Below are 20372 nucleotides of genomic sequence, written 5' to 3' on the forward strand. Positions count from 1 at the left end.
TCGAAGGATGTTCAGATCGATCTCGGCAAGATTAAATTATTCCTCGATTTCGAGATTTCACTTCCTTGAGCGTGGTAAATTCAAAGATACTTAAATATCATTTTTTTTGTAAATCGTATATGTACGCTCTTTTTATAAAAAGAAAAACAAAATTGATCTCGATGGCACAGCGTTGTAATTTGCTCGTATCATTTATAGTTTTCCAAGAGGCAAGCGTGAAAAGAAGTTTCACGGCTGGTTGTAAATATTTAGCGAAACGTGAAATCGAGGAAGTATCGTAGCTGGGTGTAATTAAACGTGGAAACAATGACCATTGTCCGAAACGCGATAAAGATTGGCCACAATGCCGCTCCTTGTTATCGGTATCCTCGATATTCCCCAGGACCTCACACGAAGTTCGCCAGCAGCGAAGACGAGTGCTCGAGCGTGACTCCTCCTTTGCTGCTGCACCCACAAAAACCTTCCATTTTACGCGCTTCTCCCCTCCTCTTCACCAAGTGTTCCAAGTTTCCAAGCTTCTTCTTCCGGTTTTTGCGCGATTTCGAAATGTATATTTTAAAAACGAGGGGGTTAAATTAAATTAAAATAACATCCACGAATATTAATTCGAAGGATATTTTCCTGAACCTTTCGTGTAAAAATACACTTTCAGAAATCTATTATTGCGTAGAGAGAGGAGGGCAGAAGCCTCTCTCGTATTCGGCGATAAGGGATGATGTTACGGTTAATGGAAGATCGAGGCTCGTAAGTGTAAAAGCGGAATAAATATCTCGCCTCGGGAATGGAAGATCATGGTACGCCCTGCATTTCTCCCCCGCATAATTTCGATCGTGGCACACAGGAATGATACGTTCTCACGAGGATATAACGCCTGGTTGGTTCCCAAGATCAAGATCATCGTAGGTTCGATCGACCTAGAAACCCAATCCTTGTTATTCCTCCGGTAGTTTTGGTATTCTTTTTTCTCTCTCTCTCTTTTTTTTTAAGAACGTCGCGTGATCGATCGATCGAATCGCTTTTTACCCGGCGATTCCTCGGCGACAGAGCCGGATATACCGTGACAAGAGGACGTCGAATGTCGAGGGTGACGTCGCGGAAGATGGCACCGGTTATCCTCCTTTTTCTTCGTTATTGCCTCGAATAAATTCCGTGCCAGTCACCGCTCGGAATTGGATTATATTTCCGACAGGTTCGATGTTTTTTTTTTCTCGAATCCTTCGAGTTTGTGCAATTATCTAAAAGAGTTATTTTAAGATTCTGATCGATAAAAAGGAGATTTTGAGAAATTCTTCTTGTTGTTTCGTTATTTAATTCCAGAGGGATTTAGGTTTAATTTGTCTGAAAAATTAAGAAATAATTCCAACCACTTTACGCCACTTTAGTAAAGTGCTGCATCAAACCGATTAATCTCGATCACAACAGGAATATTTCTAGGGCAAAGCGTTCTCTCCTCGCCCACGCGAGACAGCCTGATGATACGCGTCGAACGTTACACACACACACACATTCTCGCGAGCTTTAATTCCATTGATCCGAGTTTACGACTCGCGGAGTAGATGATGGCCCTTGCGTCCCATTTTCTAGATTCCACCGATTACGTCGTACGTGAGACGTTCAGCGGGATGATGGACGATCCCTTTTAACGATTATCGGGGATTCGTTCCTTCGATTCGTTCTGTCCCATTTTGTCCCACGATCGCCGAGAGAACGTGATCGATCGTGTGCAACTTTCCAGGATGATGAAACGAATCAATTATTTGGATCGATGAGAATGTCGAATTTTAATGTTCTTTGGGAAGATAAATTTGTTGGAAAATCGTTTTTTTTTTTTACACATTGTTTTTCTCACATCGAAGAAAATGGAGACACAGCTCTTTGCGATCATGAGATCATCTCTGGTCAATCGATTTTAATTTTAATCTCGAGACGAGAGCAAAAATCACGCGGTGCAAAGTGCGTGTTATTGTTATTAATAACTTTGCTGAAATTTCTCTAGCAGACACTCGAGTTTTACGCTGGTTAAGAAAATTATCAGCGGGAGATCCGATGATTTATTATTCCGGATCTTTGGTGGAAAAGTCCGGCAACCTGATTATGCTACCACGTTACACGGGGGAAAAAAAGAAAACTTTTAAAGAGAGTGGATCGTATTTCCTCTTTAATGACGTTCACCAACAAGCATTAGCATAGTTCGCTTCACGAGCATGTCGAGTCATTGTAACAGATGATTATTATTTTCGAAAGCGTCCTGGTCCACTTTTCACGCGGTTTCTTCAGGAATTCCTGTGTCCATCATCACTCGGCTTTTTTAATGCGTCGAAAAAGAAATTTCACGGTTGGAATTGGATGAACCTCTTAGAAATTCGAACGACTTCTTCATTGAGGAAGAAAACAAGTGTCATATTTTTAAGTGTCGTATAATAAATATTATATTATCCTTCTACGTATCTTTTCTCCCTCCGTGTACATTTTTATACCAAATATTCGACGAGTATAAAAACTCGAAGAATATATATAATTTAAAGAGAAGCGATCGAAAGAAAAATTATTCGAAAGAGATGGATAAAGAGAGAGGAAGAGAAAAACGCGAGATTCAGAAATCTCAGTTTCTAAAATGTTGGTCAATCACTTGAGAAAACCACTTATCCTCAATATCTCGTTTCGTGAATTGCGGTGAAACTTCCCGTCATGCTTACTCGAAGCGACGACAAATCATCGATTTTTATTACTATTAAATTAGTATTTATCGATACTGCGTAGATAAAAGTTGCTCTCCCGATGGGATTCTATTGGTATTTCGCACGATGCGCGAAGCAGGGTTCAGCAACCCGTTGGGGTCAGCGGCAACCCACACGGTGTAAAATCCTCTCAGCGGGGGGAACTAAACGTGGTACCGGAAGCGCCCTAACGCTTCAACATCTTTCCTTCGCGAGAAAGTGTCTGGAAAAAAAAAAAAAAGAAAAATTTTAAATCAAACCTTTATCATATCATCTTTATTATATCATCGATACGTTGCACTGAATTTCTTCATTCGTTTATTAATAGTTTGATATCTGGATTCTGATGTATATAAAGGAGAGAATATTTATATTTCTGGATCCAATGTTCTTGTAATATCGAGTTGAAAGTAGCAATAGCCTCGGTCCCTTTCGTTCAAAGGTTAAAATAGTTTCGACGTGGTTATTGATACATTAAACTGCTTCAATTCAACGTGTCAATCCTTAAATTGGACATGCAACAAAGTGAAGTAAACAATTATCAGGACATTTAAACTAGATTTATCTAGGGTTGAAAAGCATTCGGATTAATTTCATACATGGAAAATAATTTTTATACAAATCCACTTCGATCATATCCTTCTACGAATTCAAAATTTCTCTTCGATCCTGTCTTCCATCCAAAATTTACATTTATCGTACTCAAAAATACGAATCTCTCCGTTTCTTCGAAACAATTTTCACCCCTATCGATAATCTCATTAGACCACGATCCGTCTTTGCGAAGATCCAAAAAAGAAACCGTTCCAATCGCTGGCCTAGCCTGTTAAACACGGCAGAGGTAAGATTAAACCGTCATTAACCGATTTGAAACGAGCGCGTGTTCGTTTTAAAACCTTGGTTTCTCGATCGTCTCGTTGATGAAAATGCATAAATGCGCGTAAAACAGGTTGACTCGTGGAACGGACAGAGAGAGAGGATCCTGGACGACGAAAAGAAGAGGGCAGAGGCGTATTCGTTCGTCCAACGTATTTCCCGCCGCGCCCATCCTGTCCCCTCCAGAGGATTCCTTTCCTTCCTACGGCCGATTGATTATCCTCGTTATTATTTGCTCTCCCGTCTCTCCACGGTTTCGTTGCGGACGTGTGGGCTCTCTCTCTCTCGAGAGAGAGAAAATGACGTATCTCGGACGCTTCCAAAGACCGGACGCGGCGACATCACCGAAGGGGATCATCAATCGTGCGCGTCCCCCGGCACGTGGATTTGCCTTTTTTTTCACTCTTTTCTCTTTCCTTCTCCTCTCCTCCTAGACAAGATTCAGTGGAACAAGTGGAAAGGGGACGATAAATCCTGTCCTCCTATTGCCTCTTATTCGGGGTTGCGTTTGTAGAGAGAGAATACCGGTTTCCGATTCGTGTGGGTTAATTTAACAACTATTGGAGACTTCATTATGGGATTAATTATCGTTTATATACTCGTTGGGTGTCGTTCAGTTTAGATTTAGAAATATTTAGCATCGAAGAAGTGATGTAATCTTGATATTGGACGATGTACGATTCTTCCTTTGCAAAAATACTTGTATAGCCAAATTAAAAATTAGTCTCCTCGTAGGATTAATCGAATTATGAAAAAAGTTAAGTTTAGATGGAATATTTAGCGTCGATCTGTGATATTATCTTGATATATGATGATTCTTTACAAAAATACTTGACTGTATAGCCAAATTAAAAATTAATCTCCTCGTAGGATTAATCGAATTATGGAAAAAGTTCAGTTTAAATTTAGAAATATTTAGCGTCGATGAAGAAGTGATATAATCTTTATATATTGGACGATGTGTGATTCTTCCTTTGCAAAAATACTACAACTAAATTAAAAATTAACCTCCTCGTAGGATTAATCGAATTATGGAAAAAGTTCAGTTTAGATTTAGAAATATTTAGCGTCGATCTGTCATATTATCTTGATATTGGACGATTCTTTCTTTGCAAAAATACTTGTACAGCCAAATTAAAAATTAACTTTCTCGTAGGATTAATCGAATTATGGAAAAAGTTAAAAAATCCGTTTCAATCGATCGATCGAATCAATTTTAATAATTGAACCCGCTCCTCGAGTTTCTAGTGTTAAAAGGACCATAAACGTGAACTATAGCGTGCGTTGTATGGCGAATAAGGGAAGAGAGAGAGAGAGGAACGAACATTTCCATCAAACAGTGTCGTTCAATTATCCGAGACAGTGTAACGAGGAAGCGTTGATTTATCGCCGAGTCGATGAAACACTCGCTATGATACACTACGTTTGACGAAGCTGGAGAGAGAGAGAGAGGTTTTTGGTGTTGCGTCCTTAATTAGAGTGGAACGATTATAATCGATCGATCCACAAAGTTTAACGAGTTTTTTGCGTATCGATAGAACGAATGCGTGTTCGGGAGGAACGTTAATTGAACGTTAATTAGAAAATCTATTACACGTGAGAAGGGATTGGGAGCGTAAACAGATGAGGGTGGATGACTTGGCAGTGGCGTCCTCGAATTTATAAATTATATCACAATCGAGTCGAGTTGAGCCACGAGCAGGAAGATTATAGGAGAATCGAGATAAGGGAGCTTTAATTGTAGATGGATCATTGACGTGTTATATTCTACTTCGAGCAGATCAATTAGCTCTCTTGAATAATTATATATCATGTTGTTTGTAACAATTTTAAGAAGACTCTATTAAGAAACTATATTAATTTTCTATTTTCAATAATTTTCAACGATAAATATTAACGTTCGTACGAAAATAATTTTACGATAATACAATAGTTTGCAATAAAAATCATCGTGCCGTCATATCGAAGCATTATTCTTCGTCCTGAATCGATTCATTAGAAACAGTTCCTCGAGCTCTCTGAAATATTCGAAAGCGATTATCTCCGTTTCTATTGAAAAAAAAAAAAAAAAATCGTCACGCACGAACGATTCCCTCGTTAATTGAACCGTTCTGCTAATGAAGGCCCGCTTTTAAAACTATCGCTCCCCCATGGTTGGTGAAGAAAAGAGAATGGATCCCATACTTTTAATTGCTCCTGTCCTGGCGAAGTCTGGCCCCTTCTCCCTCTTTTCATCTCTCGTCACCGCTCTTCCCACTTTCCCTTCCCACTTTGTCCGCTCGGGCGCGGGAGCGAGCACGCGACAAAGCGCGTGCCACGCATCAAGCGCGAGAGACCCTCGTTACGTTGAAATCAGCGCAGATTTATCGAGCAAATTGGATCGAGTCCTTCCGTCGTGGGGGCCGAGCCGAGCCCGTGTTCTGCTCCCATGTTGGCCGCCAACGCCGATCGAGAACAATGGTTCTCAACCCTTCTTTTCGAAAGTGGCTGACTCGACGCTCTACGACTATGACTGCGAACGTGAGTGGTCTCGGTACACACGATGCAGTTTCGCGTACACTTAAGGGGCGTGGATCGAGGAAAGGGGGTTGAGATATTGCCCTTTGTCGTCAAAGAATTTGACGTCTTCACCCAGATCTCCCTCTCTTTACTGAGATTAAAATTAGTAGGTTTTAAGGCCGCTCTTTTTTGTTCTAAGGTAAAACGTTTTCTTTTTTTTTCCAAATTTCTTTGAGAAAGTTTTAAAAATAAAATAAAAGATCAAGTTCTCGATCTCTCCCAGTAATAAATCCCAAGGATCGACAACGAATGGAAAAAAAAAAAATTATCACTTCACGAAAACAATATTCTTTATAAATCTCTAACGATGCCTCCATTGTTCCATTGTTTCAGGGTGTTGAAACCCCCTGGTGGCGGAAGCAGCGACATTTTCGGCGCGGCGCCCGAAGAGACTAGCCCCCGCCGCGTGAAGAACCACAACCAATCGCAGCTGGGCTCCGCTTTGTTCGGCGATACAGCACCGAACAACAGCAACAGCAACGAAACGCCGCGCAACAAGCCCGGTAATGATTCATACAATCGCCTGTTTGGCCCTCCCGATGCCCCACCCACCACCCCAAACGCGAAAAATCACATGCGCAGCAATATCTCCCTCAGCGGGGAGTCGATGTCCTCGTCGGTGTCGTCGGGCGCCGCAACGTCGCCCGCGAAGAGCACCGGAAGCTCGGACTCGATCGCGGGCGTTCTCAACGGATACGCGGCCAGCAATGGCAACAATATGACCAACGATGTCACAGGTAAGGGTGATTAATTCTCCTTCCTTCCTTCCTTCCTTCCTTCCTTCCCTCCGACGCATCCTTCCTCGATTCGATCGCCCATTCCTCTCCCCTCCTCTCCCATCTATGTATCACGAAAAAAAAGGATATACTGTCTATCTGGTCAGGTGAACTGGTGTACGGTGCGAGCGCGGCTACGAGTCACAACACTGCTACAGTGTTCGCTAATTACACACATTGGCGATTTTCGATTCTTGCTCGCTCGGTAAAATTGATCATTCGTCCAAAATGAATTGAACGTCGAGGTCTTAATTCAATTTTTCATATTCAACTCGAGATTTTATTTATGAAACATTTTATTTTATCGTTTTATCTTACTTAGTTTGCATATATCGTTATATATTATCCATTTTTGAGATTTTTCATCTTAGAATCTTGAATCTGTAATTTAAACGATTGAAATAGGTTAATTATATAAGTTATAATGTGGTTGGTTTTAATCAAGTTGGTGGATGATGGGGGGAAGGGGTAACTCTCATTGATGGTCTTGCACGATCAATTTATCTTGGACGAACGATAATTGAATCGTACGCGATTATCAACACATGGTAAAAATGGAACGAATCTTTCTTTTTCTTTTTCAAACGGCTTGATATGAAGGTTCTTTTTTTTTTTTTTTATTGTTTTAGTTTTTTCACGCCTTTTGATCGCGATTCTCTGTTGGTATCGAAGCTTTTTTTCAACGATAATTTATTTATTTTTTCTTTTTTTTTTTTTTCTTTTTACAAATCACTCGCGCGTATTCGACGACACTTGAATGATAATTTCAAAATGGTTTTGTTGATTTTTTTAATCGCTGCCCTTGCAATCGCTCGAATTGCAATATATATAACTTAAACTCGCACTGTATTCGAGCTACCTTGAAATATGTGTCTGTGTGTCGCAGGCTCTTATTCATATTGTGCACTACGTCGATTGATCGATTTTCTTCTCGAAGATTCGTTTTCGAATTAGGACAACTTTTCTTTGCTTCTATTGCATATATAACGCAACGAGAAAAAGAATATAGAGTGAGAAATTTTATTGATCTTTTTATTGTGGAGCTAGCGAGACACGAACGAACGTTTATTATTTTTTTTCTTCTATTTTCTGTGACTAATCCATGGCTTTTATCAAGTCATCCTCTTGAATTATTCGCAAGCAGCTTTTAGGAGAATCAAACGATTTCGTAAGTGTGTAAAAAATACACATTCAAGTAGATGACACGACACTCATTCTTACACGTTATTTTTTTTTTTTTTTAATTACGGGTAATCGCGTTTCGTTTCGCGAAATATTATCTTCAACTTGATTTACATTATCGATCGAGTTGTGAACACGCGCGAATTATGATTCTAATTCGATATTCTTGTTTTTAATGATTTAATATTTTCTGTTAAATCGTAAATAAAAGATTGAAAAGGTATAAAAAAGTACGTAAAAAGATTTTGAAATAAAGCAAAAAATATAAATTGTTTTTTTTTTTCTATATTCAATATTCCAATTTCAGAGAAAAATTATTATCAAGAGAATTTCAACATTTAATGCAACGATTATAATTAATAATAATGCAAATCAAGTTTCCAAATTCGCATAAAGACGAGTATATCTGCTAGAATTTTACTTTCTAGAATTTTATTTAGCGTTATTAGGTTTTGATTCTTCCCTTTTTCTTTTCTTTTTGACGTAGAAACTCGAGGAAATTTCAGAAATGTTTCCTTAAGGTTCATATCATTGATCGATTTCTCGATCAATATTTTTTTAACGACCATAAAGCCTGCTACGAAACTAGAAACACATATTTTAAGTTAGTCGCGCCATTTTCAATTCTTTTCTCGTTAAGTTAAACATCTGCTCCGCTTGCGACATATAATCAATTCGATTTATTTAATTATTTAACGATCGATTGAAAAGCATGGATTTTCTTTTTTTATAATATTCTTGCCATAAAAATTGTTCTATAGCCAAAGAAATAATTCGAATCATATTTCTTTTTTTAATTTTTTTTTTTTTCTTTACGATCGCTCATCGATCGTTCACGAACCTTTACTTATTTCATGATTTCATCACGACTCATTGCTTGGATTTCACACGTGTGGCATTTTTACTTATTAAAACAGATTGAGAACAGTAATTTTTCTTTCTATTTAATCTCCGTATTTTGTATTCTTCTTGTTAATTTCCTTGTAATTTGTTTGTTTCTTTGCTTTTGCTTGCTTTTATTTCACATAAAACGTAGTATTAATAACATTCTTCTGGTTTCTTTCTTATTTTCGTATTCGTTCCTCTTCGCACGGATCAATTCAAGATATTATCATCGTTATTTCAATTATATTTTAATAGTTTCAAAACATTGATTCACTTTACACTTACTTGACTAATAAAATTTCAAAAATACAAAAGTTTAAAAAATTTAAAAATTCAGAAATTAAATAGTACAGAATTTAGAAATCCAAAAATTCAAGATATTTAAAGATCAAAAAATGTTGAAAAATTATGTTACTTTTCATCTTGCAAATTATCCTTTCGAGAAACGAAATTATCTTCTATTCATCCGTGCGAATAGTCGCGCGCACTAACACATATACACGATTGGGTGACGGTTATGTGGGTTTTGCTACCTGTGTGTCGGTGCATGGGGGTGGTGGTGATGGTGGTGATGATGAAATTCTGGCGCGTGTCGCTTTGCGTGCACCGGCTGTGAAACTGTCATCCTCTGCGCCTTCCTACCCGCTCGAAACCCGGCAGGTGGATCGTCCTGCTTAATGCGCAACCCGGTCACCGGAGACGGAGTTGACGTGACGCCTATAAGGCGCAGCACACGAAGGTGTCGAGGTAACGTTTATCCATTCTTCTTTTTTATCTCTCTTTCTTAATTTTACTCTATGTTTGTTTCTTTCAAGATAATCAAATCTTTTCATCATTTTTGACAATGCATTTTTTTTACTTTCGTACACTTCGATTACTCCTTCCATCCTTTTTTCCGAGAAAACACTTCATTTGATTAGTTTTCCATCGAACAACAACAACAACAGGAGAAAAGATCACATAAACATTGTCCAAAACTATCGAAGGATCACCATTTCTAAATTTATTTAGAAACAAAGGAAAGTTACTAAGGAATGTTACTAGGAAATGTTATTAAGGAAATACAGGGGAAAGTTACTAAAGAAATATAGGGGAAAGTTACTAAAGGGGCATAGGGGAAAGTTACTAAAGAATTATAGGAATTTTTTATTTAAAACAAAAATAGTAATAAAATTAAAATATTCAATCATTTAATCTTTTATAATTATTAATTTATTTTTATATCTAAAGAGAAATTATAAAGGATTAAAATATAGCGCAACAAACAATTAAAATAAAAATTTCTTTCGATAACGTCCACACAACTGATTGAATTGATATCGTATTCGATTGTTTAGGAGATTGAATCAATTCAAAATCGTGATAATTCAATTAAATCAAATCTATTGATAAATTCTTTTTTATGTGAGTTATCCTTTTATGGTTTTGGACATTACGGTGAAAGAGAGAAGATATAAATTTGATTTTTTATTAATCGATTTCAACTTTCACTGTTTTATCATTCTTTTCCTTATATAACCTTCTTCGATATACAATTTGTGTAGTCATTGTTGAACATTGAAATCTATTTATAATATATCTTTTATAATATTTCTTTTCTTTTTACAGTGTGTTCTTTTTTGTGTATATATATGTTATTAATTTCAGAATTAGAATAATGGGACTAATTTAATTAATGTGTAACTACTTGATTTATTGTATTTGTAATTTTTGTTTTTCAAAAGTTTATAATCTTAAATTTTAATGGAAAGCAATCGATAATTTAAAAGAAATAAGGATATGAAATATTTCTATCTTGATTAAAATTTCTAAAATTATTTGCTATCCAAAATTAAAATTTATTATTGCTTGTACCTTATACGTATATTCATCTTATATATATTTCCATATCCTAGATTTGCTTGAATTCATTTTGAAAAATATTTATATTTAAAAATAAAGATAAATAAATAAATATAATGAATTCGAGCAATTCTTTAAAAATTTCCCATAGGTCAACACTCACACAAACAAAATAGTTTATAATATAGTACGGTAAGTTCGTATTCTATGTAGACGATTACGCATTCCTTGTCTTGCATAATGTAAGTCCTTCAGAGTAGATCTCACGAATATCTGTGATCGTTCTTTATCAATGCATCGAATCCGATTGGTTGTTCTTTTCGTTTTACGCTTAATTGCCTGTCAAGTAAAATTATCTGTGTGTCCCTGTCCCCCTTTCACGGGTGTGCACGGGAGATATAAAGAAAAAATCGCGAAGGGAGAGTGCCAGCATGTGGATTTCGCGTGAAATTTCGATTTCCCTATCGATGTTATATCACCACAATGGATATCAGGTGTATAAAGAAAAAAATGCAATTATATATCACTGTAATCTGGTCAATATTTTTTTTCTCTTTCGTTTTATTTATTTAAATTTAATACAATAATTTTTTATACTCCTGATATAAAATTATTGCATGTAACCAGTTTAAAATCAATTTTATTACAACAAATAGAGAAATCATAGCAACGAGAAAAAGTGAAAAAATTAATAAAATTTTAATGCTGTAGATATTTATAGTTAAAAATAATTAAGATATTCAAATGTAAAGTGATTTTTTTTATGAGAACCTTTTGATGTTTCGAAATTATCATACAAAAATAAATTGTAAAGCAAGAAAAGAATTTTCCTGAATTTTTTCTATTCAAAAGTTATAGAAGAGAATAATGAAGATAATATTTTGAAGAAACAATCAATTTTCAATGAGTTTTAGTGGTTCTGCATAGAATTCTTTACAAAAAAAAACCTATTTACATTTGAAAATCTCTATTTTAATCACAGAATTAAGTTTCAAACACCAAATTATATTAATTCAATTATATTAAATCACAAAATCACCAAATCTTTTCGTTATAATAGATTCATAAAGAAATAGTCCACAAATATTAGAGAAAAAACTTTCGATTAACCATTAAATAATATTACGCGATTCCTATACACTTTCAGAGTTTATAAATTTTTCGATTTATTGGATTCGATTCGATTAATCCTAATCGAAACAAATAACCATCCAAAAGCAAATAATAAAATTTGTATAAAAATGAGGAATATCGAATCCATATTTTATATTTTAGAATGTTTATTGACAGATGAAAAAATATTTTTCACAGATGGCAACCCGGTAACCGGAATTGGTTATGGAGAATCACAAAACAACGGACCAGCTGTGCAAAATGGAACGACTAGCTCGAATTCCAGCGAGAAATCGAACGATACATCGCCAGCAGCAAAAGTTCCGGCACGCACACGCGTGCCACCTGGTGGATATTCATCCGGACTGTGGTAAAAATCTGTGGCCTCTTGGACAACCGCTAATCGGCATTTTCCTTTCGATTGGCGTAAACCCTTCCAGTATTGGTAAATTTGAAGAAAATCGGATCTTCATTAATATCACTTCAAGAATATTGCTGTGAATTGGTTGATCCCTTATTTCGATCAAGAAAAGGAAGGAAAACTGATTGTACGAATTCTTTCGAATGATGAATTGTATTTTTCTGATTTATATTATTCATATGTGACGATAGATAGATGTGTCATGTTGATCTTTGTAGTTAGATTCGTTTCAATATTAATTATGGTTCGTGATTTATATCGTTCGTTTGAAGTACGAATGAGTTTTTATATTACGTAGATTGAAAAGAAGTGGAAATTTAAAGATTATATGGTATAAATACGAGTTATTCAGGTTTGTATTGTATTCTAAATTTATATTCCAAAAATCGTATCTTATTTGGATTTATTCATAAGTTACATTCGTTATTTTCACTTTTTTATATTCGACTATTTTTTGTTTTATGTTCTAGATTTTCCTCTCTGACTTATCATTGAGGTTAGTTAATGATGTTCGTCTTTTATTTATTTATTTTTCTTTCGCGTTCTTTTTATTGATCTTTCTGTTCAATTGAAAGAAATCGATTTTTACGATGACTAAATAATATTCTTTCGTTAAGTTAGACATTGCACTGGAAGGGTTAATAACAACAACACAGAGAAAGTAAACTGAAAAGAGCAAACTGTCATCTTTGTGACAATTCTTAGGTCCTAATTGCCGAAGCGAATAGAATAGTTGTTCGGTTTTCACTATAAAAAAAAGAAAAAAAAGAAGAAAAATGAAAATAAATACGTCATTCCTTTTCTCTTCTGAAAATCCCCATTTTCATGATTTTTTTGTAAACGCATAATTTTATTCAGGGGAAAATAAAAATTGTTCATTTTTTGAATCATGAAAGATACGAAAAATTTTTGAAGGAGGATGTAAGATAGTTTTTCTCGAATATATCTTGTTTTCGAGAGAATTTTTGCCTCTCTACCCCTTTCCAATGTCCGGCCGTTCTCTTTTGAACTGCACCTTTCTATAATATTCCAGAGATCGTGTTATTCTAAGGTATCGATATTCTTTGAACCGTTAATCCTACATTGATAAGAGAATAACGAGAACAGAGAGAGTAAGAAACAGAAAAAAAGAATGAAAGAAGAAAAAAGTATGGAATTATATTATAAAAGGAGAGAGAAAGACATAAAAGACGAATAAAATGATTTTTTTCTTTCTTTTTTTTCATGGAGTATTTCGAAATATAAAAATTATGAAGGATGTAGAAAGGGAAAGAAAAAATAGATCGATTGAAAAATGAATCCTGCCAAATTTTGAAAGGTAAAAAATTAAAAGTGAACGCCATGAAAATCACGTTTTAAATTGATAGACTGTTGTCGATTGATTTTTTCTTCGGATAAATAAATCAAATCGTAACTTGTTTGATGATGAATAGCGAAAAATTAATGAAAAAAAAAAAAAAGGTACGAACGTCCAGAATGAAATAGAGAGATAGACCGTGATTAACTTGAATGTAATAAGGAATAATTATAAAATTAGAAAACGTTCGATAAAACCTCGGAATTGTATATTAGAAGTAGGCATGTGTTATTTGAAAGAAAAAAAAAAGTAATAACAATAATAATAATATTAATAATAATAATAATAATATTAATATTAATAATGATAATAAAAATACATCATATATAACCCATTAAAAAAAATATGGTCAAGTGCTTTCTTAATTTTTGTGCCTTTTTAATAATCGTATCTAGTTTTTTCTTCTGCATGAACGCCATTTGTATAATTTTATAGAGAGCACAGTTCCTTTTTCTTTATCGATTGTTTTAAGTTTTTTCATTCATTCGGTAAAAAAAGAAAAAAAAAGGAAAAAACGGAAAAACGACTTTCAGGCATCGAAGAATAATAATCATGAAAATAATATTAATAGTAAATTTACTATTTACGCAAATAATCATCCTTAATCGATCAATATACATAAAGGATTAGGTTTAATTCTATTTATCGCTGTAATACTTACTCTTTTTGAAACAAAGATTCAACATAATTCTATCAGACGAAATAATCAATAATCATTCATTTTTTATAGTTGTTCGCTATTTGCTTTTTTGTTATTTCACAATAATGTAAGGAATTGTATTTATTATTTCATAGTAAGATTCGTGCACACGATTTCTCTTACACTCGAAATAAAAAAAAAAGAAAAAGAGAAGAAATGATATTTCTTCATCATTTTGGTGTGAGTAAAAAATTATATTGTTTGTATTGCATCATATTCTCGTCTCATAAGTAGCTCTTTTGTACTCTGGCATTAATTAATAAAATTTTGTAAGCAACAATTGTTTTCTTTTTTTTTATTCATTGTCCCATTCACGTCATAAAAGTAATACTAAGTTTGCATTTATAGAATCTTTTATTATCAAAATATATGATAATATCAAATAAAAAAAATGGTAATTATAAAAAACCATAATAAATATACATTATGAATACTATATAAAAAAATATAATACTGTAAAGGTAACTGAAGTTAATAATTAAACATGCTGATAAATATTATTATTAATATAATAATATCTACTCATTTTTCACAGTTTTTCACATTGCAGCAATTAGATCCCTTATAGTTGAACCATTCGCTTTACACAAAGTAATAAAGAAGTGTTTTCGATTTGTTTCTTGTTCGAGTTTCTTTGAAATCTCATGTGCTCTACTTGTAATTACAGCTGGAACACCACCTAATCGGGCAGCGTTGAAACCATACGATTTTGGACAAGCTCCTTCGCTGAGTTTGTATAAAAATGTTACTGTTTCTTGAGATACTTTATCTTGTTCCTCATTTTCTACCATGCAAGCCTATAAAAAACAAAAAATTTTTAGAATTAAAACAATATTTCAAAGAAGTTAAAAAAATAAATAAATAAAAAATAATCAAAAAGAAAAATATATAAGAATTTTTTTCATATACCATATGAGCTAATGTAATTTTTTTATTATTTTTATAATCTTCTACCAAAGAATGATAATGCGTCGAGAATAAAGTACGACAATTTAATTTTGTAAGTGCATTTACAACTGCAGCAGCAATTGCCGTGCCATCATATGTTGATGTACCACGTCCTATTAATATTAAATTAAATTATTTTAATTAATTTAAGTAATTTCATAATAACTTTAATTAAATTGATAATAAATTTGTACCTAATTCATCGAGTAATACGAGAGAATATGGTGTAGCATGCTGTAATATTGCAGAAGTTTCGCTTAATTCTACTAAGAATGTACTTTGACCTGCCAAAATATCGTCATTTGCTCCCAATCTCGTGAAAATACGATCTACTAATGTTAAACGACAGGAACTTGCAGGAACATAACTTCCCTATAAAATACAATAATCAGTTTTCTATAGTTCATAAATATTATATGTTATTAAAACATACAATTTGTGCCATTATAGTGAGAAGGGCAACTTGACGCATCAATGTTGATTTACCGCCCATATTTGGCCCAGTGAGAATCATGAAAGAAGCAAAATTTTCAGTTGCTAATAAAGTGTCATTTGGTATAAATGTATCTGAAATAATACATGGATGTCGTCCATCTCGAATATCAATAAATATCTACAAAAGAAAATATTTCTTAACAATTTCTAATATTTTATAATAATCAAATTAATGAAATATATTAAATTTACCTTTTCATTTGTACCATCATTAATTTCCGGTATACACATATCACCACTGAAAGCATATTCTGTTAAAGAAATAAGAACATCTAAAACAGACAATTTATAAACTGCCATACTCCACATATCATATTTTTCGCTAAACTGTGCAAATATTCTTCTATTTAAATCCTTCAATACTTTATCTCTATGTTCTTCGGCATTTATTTGTCGACTTAAAAGTTCCTGAAAAAAATATTTTAATCATTTTATTTTATTGGAAAACGTTATATCATTTAAAAAAAAATTAAACCTTTGACTCTGCGGTGTAATAACGTTTGTATCCTTTTCTTTGTGATTGAAGTTCAAATCCAGCACCAACTTTTTTCGTTTGAGAATCTGGAATCTCGATCTGATAACGCTTTTTATCCGAACCGTGAAACGTAATTTTCACTCCAAAGTGTTTTTTTTGCTTTTCAAGATATTGTTCTGAATCTTTCTTTATTTCCTCAAGTTCCATTAAAACGGAATCATATTCAGAATCAACTCCTTTCTTTGGAACAATACAACCTACTTTTTTGGCTTCTTCATGGTCGAATGCAGTCTAAAATATATATTGCATGCTTGTATTTCAATTAATAGCTAATAATACATAGAAAATATTAATTACCTTAAAATAATCTAAAGATTCTCTTAATGAAGGAAATTCACCATCTGGTTCCACTTTACAACATTTGCTTATTAAGGTGCTACAGAAATCTAGAAAATAAATAATATTTATAACGATTTTAATTAACTATTACATATACTATAATATAATTACCTTCAAACAAAGCAATTATTTTTAAGACATCTTCAAAACCATTCAAAGTGGTAATAAAATCTGTAATTCTTTTCTTTGAATAAGTTTGCCCCTCAAACATAATAGCTCTGCCATCAGGATGATTATTTTGTTTTGCTGGATTTCCTTGAGCATGAATCCTAATATTATAAAATTGTGTACATAAAATATTCACTTTTATAAATGTAAATACTTTTAATGATTTTCATTGTTAATAATATAACTCACTTGCTCAATAATCTTTCAAGATCAGGAAGCCCTGCTAATATACTACGAGTAGTTTGTACTGCTTCTGAATGATTCATTAATTCTTGTATAGCTTCTTGACGTTCAATTATAACATCTTTTCGGCAAGATGGTCTACAAATCCATTCTCGCAACAATCTACGATTAAATATTTTATTAGATTTTAAAATATTTATATATTTATTTTAAATATACCTCTTTCCAAATGCGGTACAACAACGATCTAGCGTTTTTATAAGAGAACCTTCCCCGAAAATTCTCAAATTATTAATCGTGATAGCATCTAAAACCTAATAATGGTAATATTAATAAATTAAATGTTTAATGTTATATGTAATTAAATGAAATTCATAATTACCATATTATTTGCAAATTTAGAAGCTTCAAATGTTTTATTTGAAAAATCTGGAGGAATATATGTTTTAAAACGTCCTTGTGCCAATAATTGTTGTTCAAGCAGATATTCTTTGAGTAAATATATACATCCACCTAAAGCATGTACCGCTAATTCTTTATCTTCAGCAGGAGTTAAACCTAAACTATCACCTAAAAAAATAAAAATGTCAGAAAAATTTTTATTAAAAAATTATATTAAAAATATTTACTTTTATTAAGATATGATTGTAAGCCTGTAGGCCATTGAAATTCGGAATCTGATTTTTTAAAATAATCTCCTTCATGAAGATTCTGTAAATTAAAAAAGATTTTTTCAATAAGATTTTAAATAAAATTTTAGATATTGCTTATAAATATGCTAAATTTACTTTTAATGTAGTCGAAGATGACCAAAATTGAGATTCGCGTAAAAGTGATTCTTTAATACATGCTGCTAAATTATTGTTAAAAATTTGTAACGTTTTTTGAGACAAATTACCACGTTCATAAACAACCTAAAAAATAATAAATAAAAATAAATAAATATTTAATAAATAATAAAATATTAATTTAAATAATAAATTTATTTATTTGATTTTAATTATGAAAACAAATACTTACATGAACTGGAGGATAATGAGCAAGTAAAGTTAATAATCTAGAATTACATCGATCATCTTCAAATTGACCAAGATAAAAATCTCCTATTGTAGTATCTAAGAAACAAACTCCATAATGAGATATGTTAGAACCAGATGGGCATTTTTCAATCACTGATAATAAATAATTAGAATTGGGTGTAGATGGTTCTATATCTTGTGGAGTGTACACTCTTGTACCTTTAGAAGTTATTTGGCATATTTCTCTTTTAACTACTTTATCAAATTTTGTTGGTCTAATCACTAAAAAAATTATGTATAATTAAATTAAGATTAATAATTATAAATTATATAAAATATATTTTATGATATCATACTATTGCTAACTCGTTGTGCCATCATATCTGGATTCTCTGTTTGTTCTACTCTGGCCACTTTGTATCCTCTTTCTATGAGACTCGCTGAAAAACGGCCATATCCAATTTCAGGAAATCCCGAATGTGCAAATTCTCCCTAAAAAATGATAAATAATTAATTTTTTTAAAACTTAAAACTCTCAAAATATATAAAATAAAGAACTTACTCTCATGTAGGTAAGATGAAGTTCATTAACACCTATTACAGCATCCATATGATATAATTCATAAAATTTTCCTAGCTTAAAGAAAAGAACACAATCAAAATGTTTACTTTTCAATTCCCACCATTGTCTCATAGCCTGAAAAAAATCATAATATAAAAAACATTAAATAAAATAATAAATAATAAAAAATAAATAATAATTAAATAATAATAAAATGAATAATATTTAATTTAATATCTTACTGGAGTTTGTTGATTCAAAAAATCCAAAGGAACATATAGAGTTTTAGGATCATAATCTGAATCATTTGGTGATTTTTTATTAATATCTCGTATTTTATTTGGTTGAAGAAAATCATACTTTAAGTGTGGCCAAGAATCTATAACATTATTTGAACCTTGGGATTGATTTTGTTGTTGAACTTTTGATTCTTTTTTATCCTAATTAAGATTTAATAGATTTATTAGATTGATTTATTAAATTTATTAAATAATGAATATTTAATAATAATAAAATAAAATAATTTATAATTATAAACTTACTTCTTTGAAATTTTTCTTTGCACCTTTTTGTGGTTTTTTCCCAAAAGAATTAACAATCTTCCGTTTTTTCTAAAATACAATTAATATTCAGCTACATGAAATTTAAAATAATATGAAAATTTTTTATTTTTCTATAATTAATCTTTTACCTCTGGAGTTTCTTCTTCACTTGCGGTTGGTGGTTCACTTTCACTAACTCCTTCAGATACTGAATCTGATTCTTCTGATTCATCATCTAGGTCTAAAATATAATAATAATAATTTATTTTTGAAAAAAATAAAATATGTTTTAACCAAACACAAACCAGGTTTAAATTCATCTCCAGAATCTTCTCCAGATTCTTCATCAGGAATAATTAATCTTCGCTTTTTTGTTTGAATTGGTTCACTTTCTTCCTTTTCTTCTTCTTCATCATCTTTGTATATTCTTTTTCTATCTTCAAGATTCTTATTTTCTTTCCCTTTACTTGGAGTTTTAACTTACATATAATATAAAAAATTACATCACTTATGTAACAAAATAAAATAACAAATATTTAATATAACATTTACTGTATTAAAATAAATATAAAATTTTAAACAATATTATTATTTATTTATATATGTTTTTTCGAAATTTTATAAAATCTAATTTTCTATAAAAACTTCTATTTTAATTTCATGACATAAAAATACATGCGGCCCAAAATATGTATTTTATCGCATGTTACATTATTATATTAAATAAATTATTTATACATAAATTGTTCTTATAGTATACCTTTGTTCAATTGTCCCCTTGCTCTTTTCGGTGTTGTAGGTTTTTCATCGGATATCTGTTTATTATTTGATTGTTTAGGTGTTTTAGGAGTTTTAGGCGATGTAAAATAATTATATAATGTATTCACTTTCGACATATTGTTACAATATATATATATTATAAATTCTTTACTTTACTTTCTCAAATTACGTGCCGTTTACGCAAATACAGATCAAAATCCCGGCAAAATTTTAGTTTTCCTAAACTCATTAAATTATTAGTCTACGTTCTTAAATATTAAAGTTATTTAAAAAATTCAAATTCTTCTTTTAAAAATACTTTAAGTAAAACATATGCACTTTTTAAATAATTTATTTGCATAGATATATCTATTGAAAAATGATATAGTATTCT

General features: G+C 32.1%; 2 protein-coding genes and 1 long non-coding RNA gene across 7 annotated transcripts in view; 1 reads left to right on the forward strand and 2 right to left on the reverse strand.

The window, feature by feature from the left end:
• Positions 1-14705, forward strand: part of LOC551257 (microtubule-associated protein Jupiter) — a 69790-nt gene extending 55085 nt beyond the window's left edge. For 3 of the 5 annotated variants that reach the window (XM_006560590.3, XM_006560589.3, XM_016911630.2), the window contains 2 exons: positions 6486-6889; positions 12149-14705. In XM_006560590.3, coding sequence (XP_006560653.1) covers positions 6486-6889; positions 12149-12324 — 580 coding nt within the window. In that variant the 3' untranslated portion in view covers positions 12325-14705. Of the gene's footprint in view, positions 1-6485; positions 6890-8072; positions 8097-9655; positions 9743-12148 lie in introns of all 5 variants that reach the window. The other 2 variants (XM_003249659.4, XM_016911629.2) reach the window with 2 other exon arrangements.
• LOC102654674 lies at positions 1837-6479 on the reverse strand. The gene is made up of 2 exons (XR_408776.3): positions 3317-6479; positions 1837-3220 (listed from the first exon to the last, which is right to left on the reverse strand). It is a non-coding gene; the product is annotated as an uncharacterized LOC102654674 (long non-coding RNA).
• On the reverse strand, positions 13749-20235 carry LOC408815 (probable DNA mismatch repair protein Msh6). Its single transcript, XM_392346.7, has 21 exons — positions 19980-20235; positions 19525-19698; positions 19369-19460; positions 19220-19288; positions 18920-19117; positions 18678-18812; positions 18472-18607; positions 18117-18397; positions 17885-18010; positions 17726-17807; positions 17479-17666; positions 17316-17410; positions 17103-17258; positions 16857-17014; positions 16704-16792; positions 16347-16637; positions 16064-16279; positions 15810-15989; positions 15571-15748; positions 15338-15489; positions 13749-15225 (listed from the first exon to the last, which is right to left on the reverse strand). The coding sequence occupies exons 1-21, from the start codon at positions 20113-20115 to the stop codon at positions 14968-14970; spliced, it is 3390 nt and encodes a 1129-aa protein (XP_392346.4). The 5' UTR covers positions 20116-20235; the 3' UTR covers positions 13749-14967.
• Between the last annotated feature and the right edge of the window lie 137 nt (positions 20236-20372).

This window comes from Apis mellifera, linkage group LG4 (assembly GCF_003254395.2).
Source record: "Apis mellifera strain DH4 linkage group LG4, Amel_HAv3.1, whole genome shotgun sequence".
NCBI lineage: Eukaryota > Metazoa > Arthropoda > Insecta > Hymenoptera > Apidae > Apis > Apis mellifera.

Excerpts from the sequence above, each read along its gene's own strand:
- LOC408815 (XM_392346.7), bottom strand. The coding sequence starts at position 20,115 with ATGTCGAAAGTGAATACATTATATAATTATTTTACATCGCCTAAAACT. Across the intron at positions 17,015-17,102 it reads CTTGAAAGATTATTGAGCAA|GATTCATGCTCAAGGAAATC; the intron begins GTGAGTTATATT and ends TTATAATATTAG. Across the intron at positions 15,990-16,063 it reads ATGATGGTACAAATGAAAAG|ATATTTATTGATATTCGAGA; the intron begins GTAAATTTAATA and ends TTTCTTTTGTAG.